The sequence below is a fragment of the Centruroides vittatus genome, unplaced genomic scaffold (assembly GCF_030686945.1).
Source record: "Centruroides vittatus isolate TY-2023 unplaced genomic scaffold, ASM3068694v2 contig_717, whole genome shotgun sequence".
Classification (NCBI taxonomy): Eukaryota; Metazoa; Arthropoda; class Arachnida; order Scorpiones; family Buthidae; genus Centruroides; species Centruroides vittatus.
Window position 1 is genome coordinate 649384 of NW_027122456.1, and position 16052 is coordinate 665435.

Here is a 16052-nt window from a genome sequence, read left to right on the forward strand (position 1 = left end):
GTGAATAAAAAAAGTATATCTTGTGGATGTAAATAAGCACTTATAATGTTGCCAATGTTACGTTACATAAAATACCTGATACTTTAGATGACATGCCCACTTTCTGCCTTTTGCATCTATGCATGTACTGTACCTTTAAGTCCCTGTTTAAGAATTTCCAGATAATTGGTTGAAAGTGCATGTTTAAACTAAACACATGCTGGATATTAAAGGTTTAGTTTTTGCCATAATGAAGTGCATATTGTGCTGAATTTTACTGTATGTAAGCTTCTGTTTGTGTATGCTAGTTAAGGTACTGCAACAGACAGACAGTGCACTGTTTACTAAATAAACAGTTGGTTGATTGTGCATATGGGATATGTAAATTAATGTTTTCTGTACTGGTAAGAAAATTTTATCATCTATCTATTATCATATCCATCAGAGACTCGGTTCCAACCTCTGACAGATAAAAGAATTTCTACTGTGTATATATATAAATAAAATTCAGTTTTTATATATAGTACATACTTAGTTAACCAGTTTTCAATTAATTGGTTAAGTTAAAATAAATTAGAAAATAAGCTATAAGTTGTATTATATCAAATAAAACATAAATAAAACTTTTCCAGTTTCTCCATATAACAGTGGAAAAAGTTCATTATCGTCATCTCCAAAGTTCGCTCGTAAAGCCCAACCAAAATCTCCAGTAAGAATTAGTTTTCATTTTTCTATATAAAATCTGTAACAAATCTTTAGTATAAATTAATTTTTCCTCTTAGAATTCGAAATCAAAGTTTCAAAATGGCCATATCTCATCACCGTCATTTTTACCTCAAGAGATCACAGATAAATATAATGTAGGAAAGATTATTGGAGATGGAAATTTTGCAATTGTTCACGAATGCACAGAAAAGTAGGTGTAGAAGTTAAATTAAAACCATTCTTAAGATTATAAATAAGTTTTTATTCTTACAGAAATGTTTTTAAATAAAAATTTCAGGATCACAAATCAAGAATATGCTTTAAAAATAATAGATAAGAATAAATGTAGAGGAAAGGTAAGATATGAAAAGATTTGTTTTTGTAAAATTTTTGTTTTAAATGCTTTTAATTTTCTTTTGTCTCGTTCTCAAATCTGGTAACTCAAATTTCATCCGCTACTAATGAAGAGAGAAGGCCAAAACTTTGAGAACAGACTTAAGCGTGATGACAATACGTTTTAATGATGTTTAAGGGATGCTCTTCCATTGTCTTTCCTGCTCGAAAACATGAATAAACATAGCCATATGTAGAATTTAATCACGCATGTTTCCAAATGCTATAGTCTGTCTATGGAAAGAATCGACTCGAGAGCAATGTCGTGCGTGATATCACTTCACTTAAACCAGTAAACACGTGCCCTAATGATGTCAGCACTTTTCACTTAATATGTCAGGCAATGTGTGAATTTTATTTTATTTTTTCCTACTAGATGGCAGAACGACTTTTCCATTATGTTAATATTTTCATTAGTATTCATTAACTGTAGAGAATCGTGTGTTTAACTATTATTATAGCGAGCTTCCTTGTATTCCAATACCAGAATGTGAAGCTTCCACAACATTGTCTATAATGGCGATGACGTGTTTAACAAATGAGGAAGAAACCGGAAGTAACTTGCCACAACTAAGTGATCAATGGCTGATGCTAATTAGTTAATACCCAAGTTGATTCCTCCCATACACAGACTATAGTAGTGATATATATGGTTGGGGTGACCATACCTCGTCATCCCAATCCAATCTCGAAAAACGTGACCAATAAAAGGTTTTTTTTTATTAAAACATTAAAATTATTGTTCGGATATACTTTAATGCTCATTTAATCTCAAATTAGTGTAAGCAAACATATAAAACATGTGAAACTTGTTCATAAAAAATTTGTGTAAGTATGTAATCAAGTATTATTATTATAATATATATATATTTCCCTTAGGAACATATGATAGCAAATGAAGTTGCAATCTTGAGGAAAGTTAAACACCCAAATATAGTTCAGTTATTAGAAGAATTTGATTTAGATAACGAGTTATATCTTGTCATGGAATTAATAAAGGTTAGTTTGAAAATTCTGTGCTTTATTTTCATAAATTTTATTCCAAATTGTTATTCTTTTAAGTTACTAATTTTATACTCGTAAAATAATTCTGTATTAATAAAACAATTTGATTTTTTTAGGGAGGTGATCTGTTTGATGCGATTGCTTCTGCAACCAAATATTCTGAAAGAGATGCAAGTGGAATGGTATATAATCTTGCAAGTGCTCTTGGTTATTTACATTCTTTAAATATAGTTCATCGTGATATTAAACCGGAAAATTTGTTGGTTAGTAAATTTTTCGTTGTAATTTATTGGTATTTTATGTATTTTTTAACTTGGAGACTGTTTTTATTAGGTGGTCGATCATGAAGACGGAAGCAAATCTTTAAAACTCGGTGATTTTGGATTAGCCGTAGAATCTCAAGATGATCTTTACACTGTTTGTGGAACACCGACATACGTGGCCCCTGAAATTTTAGCTGAAACAGGGTATATCTCTTGTTTGTTTGTTCAAGTAAAAGTTAATATTACTTAGAAACTAGAATCAGAAAATTCAAACCTAAATTGAAACTTGTACCCAGTATTCCTTCCAGAATTTAATTGTTGGCTGGTCAGTTAAAACTGCCAGATAGACCCGACTTTTCCTGTCTTGTTAAATAACCTCGTCAATAATCTTGTTCAATACAAAACGACAACTTTGTCCTGGTTTAAAATTGGTGGTCCAATTGTTAAATGAATTTACTGTAGACATATTAAATAATTTTTGATATATTTACATAGAAGTGTTAATTTATCTATTCAAAAAGAGTATTTATTTAAATTTCGAATGTCTTCTGGTAAAGCATTGAAAATCTGGAATAATCAGGACTGTACCACATTCAGATTTTCAAATATACACGTGTAAATTAACATTTTAAGGCTGTAAATTTCAGATATTCTGTAATTCAAGTTTAGTGTTGTAAGTTCAAACCAGTATTTTCACAAGGAATGTAGAGCCAACAGCACAAGGCTGAAAGGGCATCAGCAACAAAGTTACCACTGAAAGGGTTTATATTCATTTTTCAATGGCCACATCCAGTGTCATAGCTATGTATTCAACACCCTGGAGCAAGTAGAAACAATGTGCCCCTAGTTTGTCGGAAGAGATCTCACGAAATTTATTTTGAACATTTAGTTTAAAAAGATATCTAATTATTTTGGTTTAAAACCTTAATAACAATTTATTTGAGATTCAAGGCATTTCAACAGATAAGATATTCAATTTAATAAATACAAATATAATAATAAAACAAAATATAATTCTTTAAGTATGGAGTACCTAAAAATATTTACTACGTATTATATAAACTGTATTGACAAAATGTATATGAGTTTAGTTTCGTAACAAATAGATAACAATACATTAAAAAAAACATCAAAATTCTTGTTTTCTCATTTTTTCGTTTGCAAATCGGTCAATCGCTTTCTTCAAATCAAGTTGACAAGCTATTGTTTTATCAATTGATATAGTAGTCAAAGAGCTAAGATGATGTTGTGACATGCTGCTTCTTAAACGAGTTTTAATTAATTTTAGTTTTGAAAAACTTTTTTCTGTTCTTGCTGTTGTCACCGGTAAAGTTAAACAAATAAGGCATGTTGCAGTAATGTCAGAGAACCTACTTGAGGCTGCGATGCGAATTAAAAGTAGTTCGGCAACTTCACATATAGAAGTAATTTCTTTTAACTGAATATTAAAACACATTTTAAGTCGAAGCAGTTGAGGTCCAAAACGAGGTGAACTGTTGAAGGGCTATGCCAATTGTAACAATTCTGATCCTTCCAGAATATCTTTTATCAGATGATTCAACAAGATATGCACTTAAAAAGTGTACATAATTGTCGTATAGATTCAAATCTAACAATTGGTTAATTACTAAATCTATTACTTTATAAAACACCTCAACTTTGAAACATTGTTTTCAATGCGCTCATCTACTTGTAATTGATCAAAGAAATTTTTTTCACGTGATGCAATCTTTTTTTGGGGAAAGAAGGTTCAATATTCCATATCACTGATAACTCAAGGGCATTGTTTTTAACAAACTCCCAATTATTCCTTAAGTTCTGGTGTGGAATTGAGATGCTTTCATCACTCCTCACCCAACAAATTTCTCTATCTTCATGAGCACCTTGCAGCATTTTTGAGACTTTATTAATTAATTTGAGTATTTTACTTTGTACTATTATCAAAATAGTTGTTGAAAATTGTTCAAAATAATTAATCAAATTTTAATCAAATGATAAAATTAATGTTAAATTTATAATGTATGTTTTCTGAAACCAAAATTATGATAAGTCAAGTGCATACTAAAATATTTAGGTGCTTATAATTAGTTTTATTTATCTAAAAAATATTGTTTTATCTTTTGTATATATTATTTATCAAAAAATGTTTACTACAAATGTTTTTACAAGTTTTTATTTTGCCCTTTCTAACTTGGCACCCTCATGATTCGTGTGCCTGGAGCAGTTTGCTCCAACTGCTCCACAGTAGCTATGCTATGCCTGCGGCCACATCTTAATTTTTGATACTTTGGCTTTATTCTGGACAAGTACAGTAAACCAGAATGGCTGGATCACGTAATTAATAATGTGTAAACCTTATTTGGACTTTAAACTCATGTAAACAAGAATTTAACACTTCTATGTGAATATATCAAAAATGATTTAATGTGTCTACAGTAAATTCATTTAACAATTGGACAATCAATTTTAAACCAGGACAAAGTTGTCATTTTCTATTGAACAAGATTAATGACAAGGTTATTTAACAAGACAGGAAAAGTCTGGTCTATCTGGCAGTTTTAAACTCATGTAAACAAGAGTTTAAGGTCCAAATATTACTTTAACTTTTTGTTTTACTTTTCTTAAAATTTATTAATTAAAATAATACCTACAGTGTCTTTTTAATGCTAAATTACTGTGATTATTATAAATCAAATTCTAATAATTAAATCTTGGTTATTTATTTCAGCTATGGACTTAAAGTGGATATTTGGGCAGCGGGTGTTATCACTTACATTTTGTTGTGTGGATTTCCACCATTTGTTAGGTAATGCCGTATAGAATTTATTTTACTATTTTAGAAATTTTTAAAGTATACCGTACATTCAGTTAAATAGTGCGATTTTTTCCAACTCAGAGTTTTAAATGTAGTTTTTTCATTTCTCTCGTCTACCTGTAAGAGTTTTGCTTAGGTGCCATCTTATTTGAAAGAAATGATGTTGGACCTCCCGACAAAATTTTAACTTACAATAATCTTTTCGTTAATAACGTAAAATTAAAAATAATCAAAAATCAATGAAAATTGAAAAAAATAATTAGAAATGAATGTATGAAAGAATGTCAAGTTAGAAGTTATTTTCAGAATTGTTTTTATATCGGAAAAGGACAAGTTTGATAGCCAGAATGATGGAGAGGAGCGCCATACAGAAAGAGGAAAATTTAATGAATCTATAATGGACTTGATACTAAAATTTAATTGTTGATTACATACAGTTTCCAAGTTGGAGAGGCAGATGAAGGAAAAACGTTTTTCACAAGATACAAAGGAATAATTTTTGAACTAGAGTTTTCATTCTGTTAGATCGTGAGATGGAATAAAATCACATAATGTAATAAATAACATTATAGCAGGATGAAAACATTGCAGTTATCATATTTTACTTTTATATTTACTTTCATATTTTAAATTACTTTTCAGGAAGGATCCTGTAAAGTAATTTGAGACATGTAAGTGATGTTAGTGAGATTTGGGGAAGTTGTTATGTTAATTTACTGAAATTTACATTTCATTAAATAGTGAGGTTGAGGCCGAAGTTTTAAATGCGAAAACATGTACGTCGAGTGTTCGGCACCGCTTTCTTGTAAGCCTAGAAGTTCGACAATGGCATTTGGAATGTCGAGCATAATTCCACCGACTTTCCAAACGCCACTGTCAAACTTCTAGGCGTATGGGAAAGCGGTTCCGAATGTCTGACGTACATGTTTTCGCGTTTGAAACTTCGGCCTCAACCTCGCTAATATTTATTTTCAGAGGTTTAAAAAGAATTAAGGACAGAACAGTGAACAGTTTAAAGTTAAACAGTTAAAAACATAAATTAAAAGCAAAAGCCTAATTTTAAAAGTAAATGCTTAAACTAAATGTTTTGGTTAAATACTTAAGTTTGAGATTTTTCATTAACTCATTTCTCAAATAAATAAAATTAATGTTTTCCTCTTTTTTTTCTTTGCTTGGATCTATCTTCTCTTGAATTAACTTCTACCTCTTCCCTTTTGTCTCAGTTTGGATTGACTTTTCTTTGTCTCTCTTCCCTTCTCTACACTCAAACTGTTTTTGTGCAATTTTTTTGTGCAGTATACCAATTTGATTGAAATTCATATACCGCACAAAAAAAATCGCACAAAACAAATCGTATAAATAAAAAATCACACAAAAAAAGACCGCACAAAAACAGGTTTGAGTGTATTTGAAATTTCTTATGATTCTTGAAAGCTTGGTTTTTATTCTCCAATTTCTTCTTAGAGTTCTAATTAAAAGTAATTTTATGTTAACTGGTTATATCTGTAATATATAATTGTATAATCTGTAACTTACACACAGTTTAAAAGGTCTATAAATTTTAAATTATTATAAATCAGTATAGTAAAATATTACAAATGTTGTTTACAAATTAATAGCTTGTTAGTTCTATTTTTTGATTTTTATAAAGTCATTAATGTACTTTATTTTGAATTAGTCAAAATAACGACCAAGATGAACTTTTCGATCAAATTCTTGCTGGAAAATATGAATTTACATCGCCCTTCTGGGATGATATTTCGAATTCTGCCAAGGTAGGATTTTAATCGCTTCAATTAATTGAAATGAAAGATTTTAAAGTTATTGTTTTCTTCATTCTCCTCCCTTGTCATCTTTAAATTTGTTTTTCATCTATAAGTCAACTCTTTCAGTAGTATTAGGCTGGCATCATACTGGATCAGACAAGACAAAACCGTCCGAAACAGAGTAAAATGATGGTGTTTCCGTCGTATCGAAGTGGACGCTACACACTGGATTACTCATCTTGTTTGAGACAGTTTTAGTCACGATTAGTCAAAAAGATGATGGTAACTTGCGCTTCGTTGTCTGATATGTATAAAACAGACTATTGTGCGCAAGCTTTGGCTGCTGCATGCCAGCCAGAGCAAGTGCATAAGTAGTGATCCAAGCAAAATCGAACTTGATATGAAAAGTTGCTGGTGTTCATACAACAAAGGCTATTTATTTATAATTATCATCTGAAGGCTCCAGCTTGAAAATGATAATGCAGACTTGAAAATTTTGATCAGGTTTTACCATTTTACTCCATTAAACAATTACCAACTTAGTAACAATTGAATACAGACATCTCTTAACGCAGGATTTGATTAACGTGCGAAATTAATTGCAGCAATTATTTTATAAATGCGGCAAAAATTTTAATTAATGCAGTCTTTTAACGGTCGTCTTTACTTAATATAGATACTGTATTTGATTAACACGATTTCAACATACACGGTGACGCCGAGAAATTAATTAACTGCGTTAATCAACGGATACCTGTACTGGCTTTCTGTTTCACACATTGATTAAAACCGTCTCGTCTGATTCAGTGTAATGCTGGCCTTAGAATTGTTAGAATAACAAAATGTGTAAAATTTCAAAGCAGAATATATTAAATTAAATTTAATTGAATTTAAATATTGATGCTTGTTTTCTTTTATATTAAAAACAATATAAAGTTTTTTTGTAATTATGTAAAAAGTAATAAATTTTCTAGGAACTAATTGCTTGTATGTTAGAAGTTGAACCTTCTAAAAGATACACAGCAGCACAAATACTACAACATCCTTGGGTGGCAGTAAGTATATAAATATAATACAGTTATATTATTTTAATATCAATTTTAAGATGGCTTTATTTAATAAGACGATAGAACAGATATAAATTATTTCATTCGTATTGATTGATTGTTAATTTGGTTTAGAAAAAATATTCATGTATCAAAATTGTTCTTAAATTTAGGTCATTTTCCACAAGATTAAGCATTTCATTTTATAATAATGTAGCTGTGTATATGTAAAGTGTATCATATGATATGAAGTGTTTGTGTAGAAACAGGTTTCTTACAGAAAAATGTTGATAGAAAAATTTGAACTTAGGAGTAAAGTATAAGGGGCATTCAGAAAATAAAGGGCATTTGCACCTCTGCAGGTGAGTGATAGTTGTTGATTCAAGATCAATTTGTTCTCTGATGTGTTAGCACACCTAGTTTCAACAATGGCAGGCTATTGTTACTGTTTTGTCAAGAGTTAAAATGCATAAAAAAATTGAAAATCTCTCCAAGGGCAAAGTGTTAGGAGTTTTCTAAATGCAAAGGGAAGTTTGTCCTGCAGAAAGTCATAAGCAAATCATGGAAGTGTATGGTAATCCATATTATGAACAAAGTAAATGTGAGAAAATGATGTTTAATGTTTAATCAAGAAAGATAATGTGCGACTGCATTCTGCTGCAGCCACTCAATCTGTGCTTCGGAATTCAGAAACATTTTTGACCACCCTCCATACAGTCTCGACCAGGCCTCCAGTGACTTTCATTTCTTTTCCAAGCTGAGTTTTTGGGTGGCAACTGTTTTGAAATGGAGTGAACGAAGCTGTCGCTGACTGGCTGAAAAAACTGGAAGTAAAGTCTATGATGTAGGAATAAAAAAAATAAATAGTGCCATGTTACAAGTATTTAAATGGTAATAGTGACTATGTAGAAAAATAACTAGTCTCAGACTAATTACTTAAAAACTCTTTTCATATTTTTGCTGTTTTTTCCTTTTTTATAGCCAATGTTTTCTGGATGCCCCTCGTATTTTGTGCTAAAGGTGTCAAACTTTAACCTCTGATGCCTCATAGACTTTGAGACCCACGATTTCACTGATTAAAAATGATATTTGCTTCACAAAATTGTACGTTTTTCAGTAATTCAGATACTGAAGGTTCTCTGTTTAATACTAAAGGAGAAGATCCATTCACAGATTCTCTGACACTACACAATAATGACACTGTTCAGGAGGGTGTTACATCAAGGTTGATTGTCTGTTAATTTTTAAAAAAGTGGTTTTCTTATAGCTTACCCTTTTGTAATTTCTCGAAGGAGTATGTTAAGAGAATATTCCAAAAAACTTTGCAAAACCATTATAAATAGTCCATTTTTAATAAACTTTTAATACAGCATTACCGTATTTTTGGTGGATTGATTGGCCTGCCACATATCACCAGGGGAGAGCAGCATGCCGGTTAAACTGCAACTAAAAAATAAAATTAATTGGATCTAACAAAACTAGTTGGAAAAATGTTTTCTTTAACATTTATTTAAGTACAATAAAATAACAACATTGTAATTTGACTGACTGAAGAGTTTTCATTTACAGAACAATAAAACAATTAGTGACTTAATTTACTTGAAGCTTTCTGTCCTTTAAATGTAATATTTCTAAATCATATTTTACATTGATAATTCAAGGATTTGTCCATCTACATGAAGTGCATTCCTGTGTGATAAGTCCTTGAATTATCAACTTAAAATATGATTAAGAAACACAATTAGTGGCCTATTGACATTAGTAGTAGTTCGTGTGGGCTGCACTGACAGTCTACCCTAATCCTGGAAGATAACACCTTCCTCTCAAATTTCACATACACGGGATGTTAATCAGTATAAGCTGAGATAATTTACAGCCAGTTTGTGAAATTTGATATGTTTGTTTATTTTTACCTATTGGATTACAATAAAATAAACATAAAATGCACTTTTGGCATTTCGTGAGTAGTTTACATTGTTAGAAAGAAGACAAAGTGCAGAAATTAAACATATAATTGTAATTTCTGATGTAATGCTGACAGTTTCAATATTTTAGAATAAGAAACTGGCATCTGTGAGTTTTACCTGCTCCTGGAAAGGGATGCATAACCTCACTTAAACAGCATTCCTTGAATAAACTGACATGCTGATTATTACCATACAGAAATCCACCTGTATATAAAAGGAAGAAAAACAATAGTAATGTACACAAGTAACTAAATAAGTGACATACAATGTTGTGTGATTTAGTTGCATTTAAATACTGTCACAATTTTCTTTCAACATAAAAATAAGTTGTTTTAAAGATTGATCTATGACTAATTAAACTACAACACAAAATTATATCAAAATAACCTAACAATAAAAAAATAGTAAGTGAAACTACCAAGCTGAATAACAAAATAACACAAGGAAGCTGTGTGGAATCTGTTAAGGAATTTCATATGAAAATATAAGCATAAGAGAGCACTACAAAGATCTTATAGTTTATCCATCTGTCTTTAAGTGATGATTTACATATTTCCAATTCTTCAGAGGCTTTGGGTTATAAATACTGTGGACATCTGTACTGATCTTATAATCTAAGCTTTCTGCAGGTTCACTTCTACTGACTTTGTCATCGTATATGCTGCTAATGCCGTGACCAGTCGGAACTTTCCTTATCGTGGACTCGCATTCCTCAATTTTCCTTTTAAGGCAGTCAGCTTTAAAAGTTTATATTGCAAGTGTTAATATTCTATAACAAGTTATTTTTACTACTAAATATTAAACTTAAACTTTACAGCATTGTACTTAAAGTTTTGTTTTTACTGCTGCGTAAATTCAATGGAGCAAAATTTGGGATAATTTAACTGTACATTATAAGCAAAATGTGTGTTATAGCTATGGTTTAAGTAGACTCGACTGTATTTCAAAAAAATAAACTGCAGTGTTAAATACTAAACTTACTTTGAAATTAAATTTAGTATTTAAACTTTATGAAGGACACTCTCTCTGCGTGCCATATCAGAAATCCTGATGTCGGCGAGCACCTGGCGCAGGTTAATAAGTTGTTAGTTGAGGCGCCAAGGTGTATCCTGGTTAGGTTAGGGGAGGACTAATAAGGATTTTTATATTGATTTAGTTTACATAATTAAGATTAAAATTATCAGTAATTAATTTTTTGTTCAGACTATTAGAAAATAATTTATGAAAATGGTTTGTCACAGAATAAATTCTGTAATTCTCATTTTTATTGAGTTTCATAACAATTTTTAAAATATAATTTTATATTAATAAACTGTTTAAATGTGTGTGCGTATATGTTGTAATATGTAATGTAGCACATTTTGAATATTTATATTACTATAACTACATTAATTATAAGATATAATGTTCTTGACACTTCAAATTTTAAAAAATATTTTTATTTTAGGCAGATACCGCCCCCGACGACGACATGCATTCGACAGTGTCGACCAAACTTAGCATGCACTTTGACTACAAACCTAAATCCTCTGTCAAGTGTGCTGGCATAGCTCTTATTGCTGTAAGTAGCTGATGCAATACTTTGCCTAAATATACACACAGCTTGTTAAATACTTCTAATCACAGAATTTTAAATAAACAAGCAGATTTAACACAGTAAAACCTCTCCGGACGATCACTTCTCTAGAACGACTGCTTAAATTTTAGCAGTTATTTGTTTTATTATATAGGGACTTACCATATAAAAGTATAATTGGTGATTTAAAAAGTTTGTTATTTGCATAGATCTTGAATTTTATTTACAATTTAAAATTTAAAAAATATATATATATTTATTAAAATTTATTTGTTGTCACATTGTATTATAGATCATAAATTGTTTTGCATTGTTTTTGATCATTTTAGATTTTATGTCGAATAAAATTCATCATTCAAATAATAGTAAAATGGAATAATATATTCGAGTAGTAATATATATTTTTCTGTATGATGTAATAAGCCAACCGACTAGCAACACAGTATTCCAGGAATACAAAAGAGAATATTTTAAAAAAATGGTAATAAAATTATAACTCAAGTGCACATTAACACATGTTTATAAACATTTCAGAAATATTCCTATGCAATTTGTAGTATACAATATAAAAACACTAGTGAGGTTGAGGCCGAAGTTTTCAACACGAAAATGTGTATGTCGGACGTTCGGCGCCACCTTCCCGTAAGCCTAGAAGTTTGACAATGACGTTTGGAATGTCGGTGGAATCGATGCTCGACGTTCCAAACCCCATTGTCAAACTTCTAGGCTTACAGGAAGGCAGTGCCGAACGCCCGACGTACACGTTTTCACGTTGAAAACTTCGGCCCCGACCTCACTACTATCATCCAGAATGAGGTGAAATCTTCTGACAAATGGACATTTTTTGATATATACAAATTTTTAGATTATTTTATATATTTTGTGTTCAGATGTAAAATTTGTTCTATAATAATTTCCAATTAAAAATTTTATATTGGAGATTTTTCCACTAAAAAGACTGACATTCAAAGCCGGAAAAGGTGACTCTCCGGGCATTAACGTAAGAAAACAAAAATGAAGTGGTCGAAGGAGTCAGGATATTTATTTAGCTAATATTAGGCACGTTTGATTTTTAACTCCAGAGCCATAACGGCAGTTCTATACAAACTGTAAGCACATTGAATGTGCTTACAGTTTGTATAGAACCGCTGTTCATACCTACATTGTACAAACAGCTTTAGAAAGAATTAAAAAGGAAATTCTCCATAAGTTTGTTTAGACTGTTATAGGAAACGATGTCTAACATAGTAACACTTGGATTACTGTTTTAAAATATTTGCATATTTTTAAATTATATTAATACTACTGGATAAAGATAATTTAATAAATTTGAAAAAATTACTTTGTTTACATTATATAATAAACTACAGAAGTCAGTTGATTTTATATTAATAAATTGATAATTGATGTAAAAATTTTTAAAAAATTAATATATTTTTATTTTTAATATTGTATATAATACTCTGAAGTTTGTTAAATTTTTAATAGTTTGTTTTTAGTGCTTTTATATCCAAAATTTATAATCTTTTGATACCAGTTATTATGAAGTTTAAATTTTTGAAAATGCGAGTTATTTGATAAAATTTATAGTCTTATGATTGATGGACATTGCTAATTATAGAAAAGATTTTAATCTTATATATTGTCATCAATATTAAAGATGTTTTTGGACAATTCTAAGTATAGATGTGCTTAATGATGATTCATTTAGTGGTGGACCGTGTATACAAGTACAATGTAGGCCTCGTAAGATTATGATGGAACTGAAAAATTCATAGCCACATGGGATGTTTTCTGTGTTCAGATAAATAGAGACTTAATTTGTTAATGGCTATATAAGTATATAAGTATATATATAGCTTACCAGTAATGGACTAATACCACATAAGGTTTGTCTAAGTAAATGATTGTTAAATGACATTTCTCGGAACAATATCCCTATTGTTAAATGGTGAATACCCATTTAAATAGTCCAATAAATTAATGTTGTGGTGATCTTTTATGCTTTTACACATATATAAGGTTTTAAAATTATTTTAATCTCGATATATATATAAAAATTTTTCTTACGCATACAAAAAGTAACTTCTAATAAGAAATGTAGGTTTTTATTATACTTTTTTTAATGCAAATTATAAATGGTTTATTTACACACTACATTTTATTCAATAAAAACAGATACTTAATGTTGTTAATGTGCTAAATCTTTTCACTTGAATACAATTGATTCACTCAATTTGGATGCAAATATAAAGATCTTTAGAAGCATATTTTCTAAATTTTTATTGTTCTAAAACTAAAAGATGCTAAATATGTTTTGAATTAAATTTAATCTTTCAAAATTTTTAAAGATTATTGAAATAAAATATTTTGTCTATTAGTTAATAATGTATAACGATAATTCGAATTTGCGTATTATTTACAAGATTGTTTCGTATTTAATGTATTAAGGTGATCTCTCTAACAGGTTTTACTGTAATTCGCGCTTTGTCGTATTAATTATTATTTGATGACGATATAATGAATAGTAAATGCTGAACTATTACAGTTAATTCACTAAAATAAGTTAATCATGTTTAGTAGTTTTGGGTCAAAAAATGGACACCCGAAAGCTAATAAGTGTGATTTTATTTTAGTGAATTGTTTAAAAATGGAGTAGAGTTTATTACAATTATGTATCGGAATTAAAACGAGTCAGAAAATCAAAGCTGTGTGTAATTAATTAATTGCTGGGTATTCTATAATATACATAATATACTAATATCTTCCTCTACTTGAAAGCTTAAAGTGCTTTAACTTCCATTCCTTTACTTCTATATTTTCACATGAATATATACCTGTAATTGGTAATTTAATGGATTAATTCCATGTGCATTTTAAAGAATTAATAGTTTAATTTGAATATCTATTACTTATTCATTGAAACAATTTTATCTAGTTCATAAAATGAACTTCAATGTATATTTAAGTGAAGAAAGAAATTAATAAATACCTAGTGAAGTAATTTTAATTGGTATTTATTGTAAGAAAAGCACACAAAAAATGAGGAGTAATACTTTCCATTTATTAAATAAAGTGCTTAATATTATTTTTTAAATTCAATAATAATTTGTTATCCACGTTCTGTGTGTAATATGCACAAAATATTTTCATTTCATATTCAATTAATTTACAGACAATTGTTTATTTTTATAAGTATTTAAATTATTATTACAACAATCATTTCTGAAATTGCATTAAGATGATTCTACATCTAAATATAAATTATTTTATACTTATTATTATATAAGATAATTTGACATTCGTTTTAAATTAAAAGTGTGTGATTAATGTAAACAGATTTAAATGTTGACATTGAAAATTGCTATAAGAATTAATTTTTATCAAAGTAATTCACAAAATTTTCCTCATTAATCTACATTTTTCGGTTGTAGAACAGTTTCAGTATTGAATATTTGTTTCACAAAAGAAGTAATATTCGTTAACAAAATCCAAAATTTAAAACGTTTTCGATAAATTCAATGTAATGCTAGATTGAGCAAATATTGCTTTTTGTTGTTTAGATTCCGAAATTCGTCATCCGGTTAACGAATACGACATTCCAAAATATGATTTTATTGTTAGTCCTGTCAGTTTGTACTGCATACCGTAGTACATTGTACGACGTTTACAAATATTCAAGTACTATTTGCATTATAAGACTTAAACTATATGAATTTTATATATAATATACAAATTACATACCTAAAATTCAAAATTTCTGATCTTTTTTACAACTTCACTCGTCGACATTGTCCTCTTAGATTTCTGTAGAAGTCTCGGTACGACTTTCGACAGATGCCTGTAAATATTATTTCATATAAATAAATTCATAATCATGTTTTGTACATAGGATAAAATATAATATGTATATAAAGAATTAAAGATGTATCTATTGCCGAAAGAGCGTAAAAAATAAACTATTTATGCATGAGTAAAACACGAATTGCACATTAGTAATACGGGTTGTGGTTTCTTTTACTTGCTTTTTATTAAAACTTTTGCTTGCTTTTTTTTTCTTTACCTGCACCTTATGCTCATCTTCTACTTCCTCTTTCTTTGTGTTTTTTCTTTCTTGCCTTCACATGTTGCTTGAAAAAGGACTGGAGTCCATGAAGGTTGCAAATGTTAGTGAGTAAGTATTCAATCTTTGTTTTTAAGTTTTTTTTCTTATTATTTTATTTAAATTTATTTAAAATATTAATATTTTATTACCTATATATTATTTTTTAAAATTTTCTCTTTATTTGCATTTAAGTAGTGTTAATTTTAAAATATTTTGTTAAATTATACAAATGCATATCCTATTGACATCATTTATTTAACTTTGTTTTACATCAAGTATTTAAGAGTCAAATCTTTTTATGGGGGTTGGAGCCCATTTTTAAAAACCATGTTTGGAGTCGTGCATTTTTTCGTGAACCCCCTACTTAAAACTGAAGTGTCAAATTTGACACAATTCCGAAACTTTCCCTTGTTACGTATATATCTGGGAAAG

General features: G+C 29.2%; 1 protein-coding gene across 3 annotated transcripts in view; it reads left to right on the plus strand.

The window, feature by feature from the left end:
- LOC136980658 (serine/threonine-protein kinase DCLK1-like) overlaps positions 1-16052 on the plus strand; it is a 50383-nt gene that overhangs the window by 21329 nt on the left and 13002 nt on the right. For all 3 annotated transcript variants that reach the window (XR_010881586.1, XM_067276810.1, XM_067276811.1), the window contains exons 5-14: positions 612-688; positions 762-895; positions 983-1040; positions 1957-2076; positions 2199-2345; positions 2416-2549; positions 5074-5151; positions 6839-6935; positions 7901-7981; positions 11387-11500. Coding sequence is in view for 2 of the 3 variants with exons in the window: in XM_067276810.1 (XP_067132911.1) it covers positions 612-688; positions 762-895; positions 983-1040; positions 1957-2076; positions 2199-2345; positions 2416-2549; positions 5074-5151; positions 6839-6935; positions 7901-7981; positions 11387-11500 (1040 nt within the window). In the remaining variant the exon portion in view is untranslated. The remainder of the gene's footprint in view (positions 1-611; positions 689-761; positions 896-982; positions 1041-1956; positions 2077-2198; positions 2346-2415; positions 2550-5073; positions 5152-6838; positions 6936-7900; positions 7982-11386; positions 11501-16052) is intronic.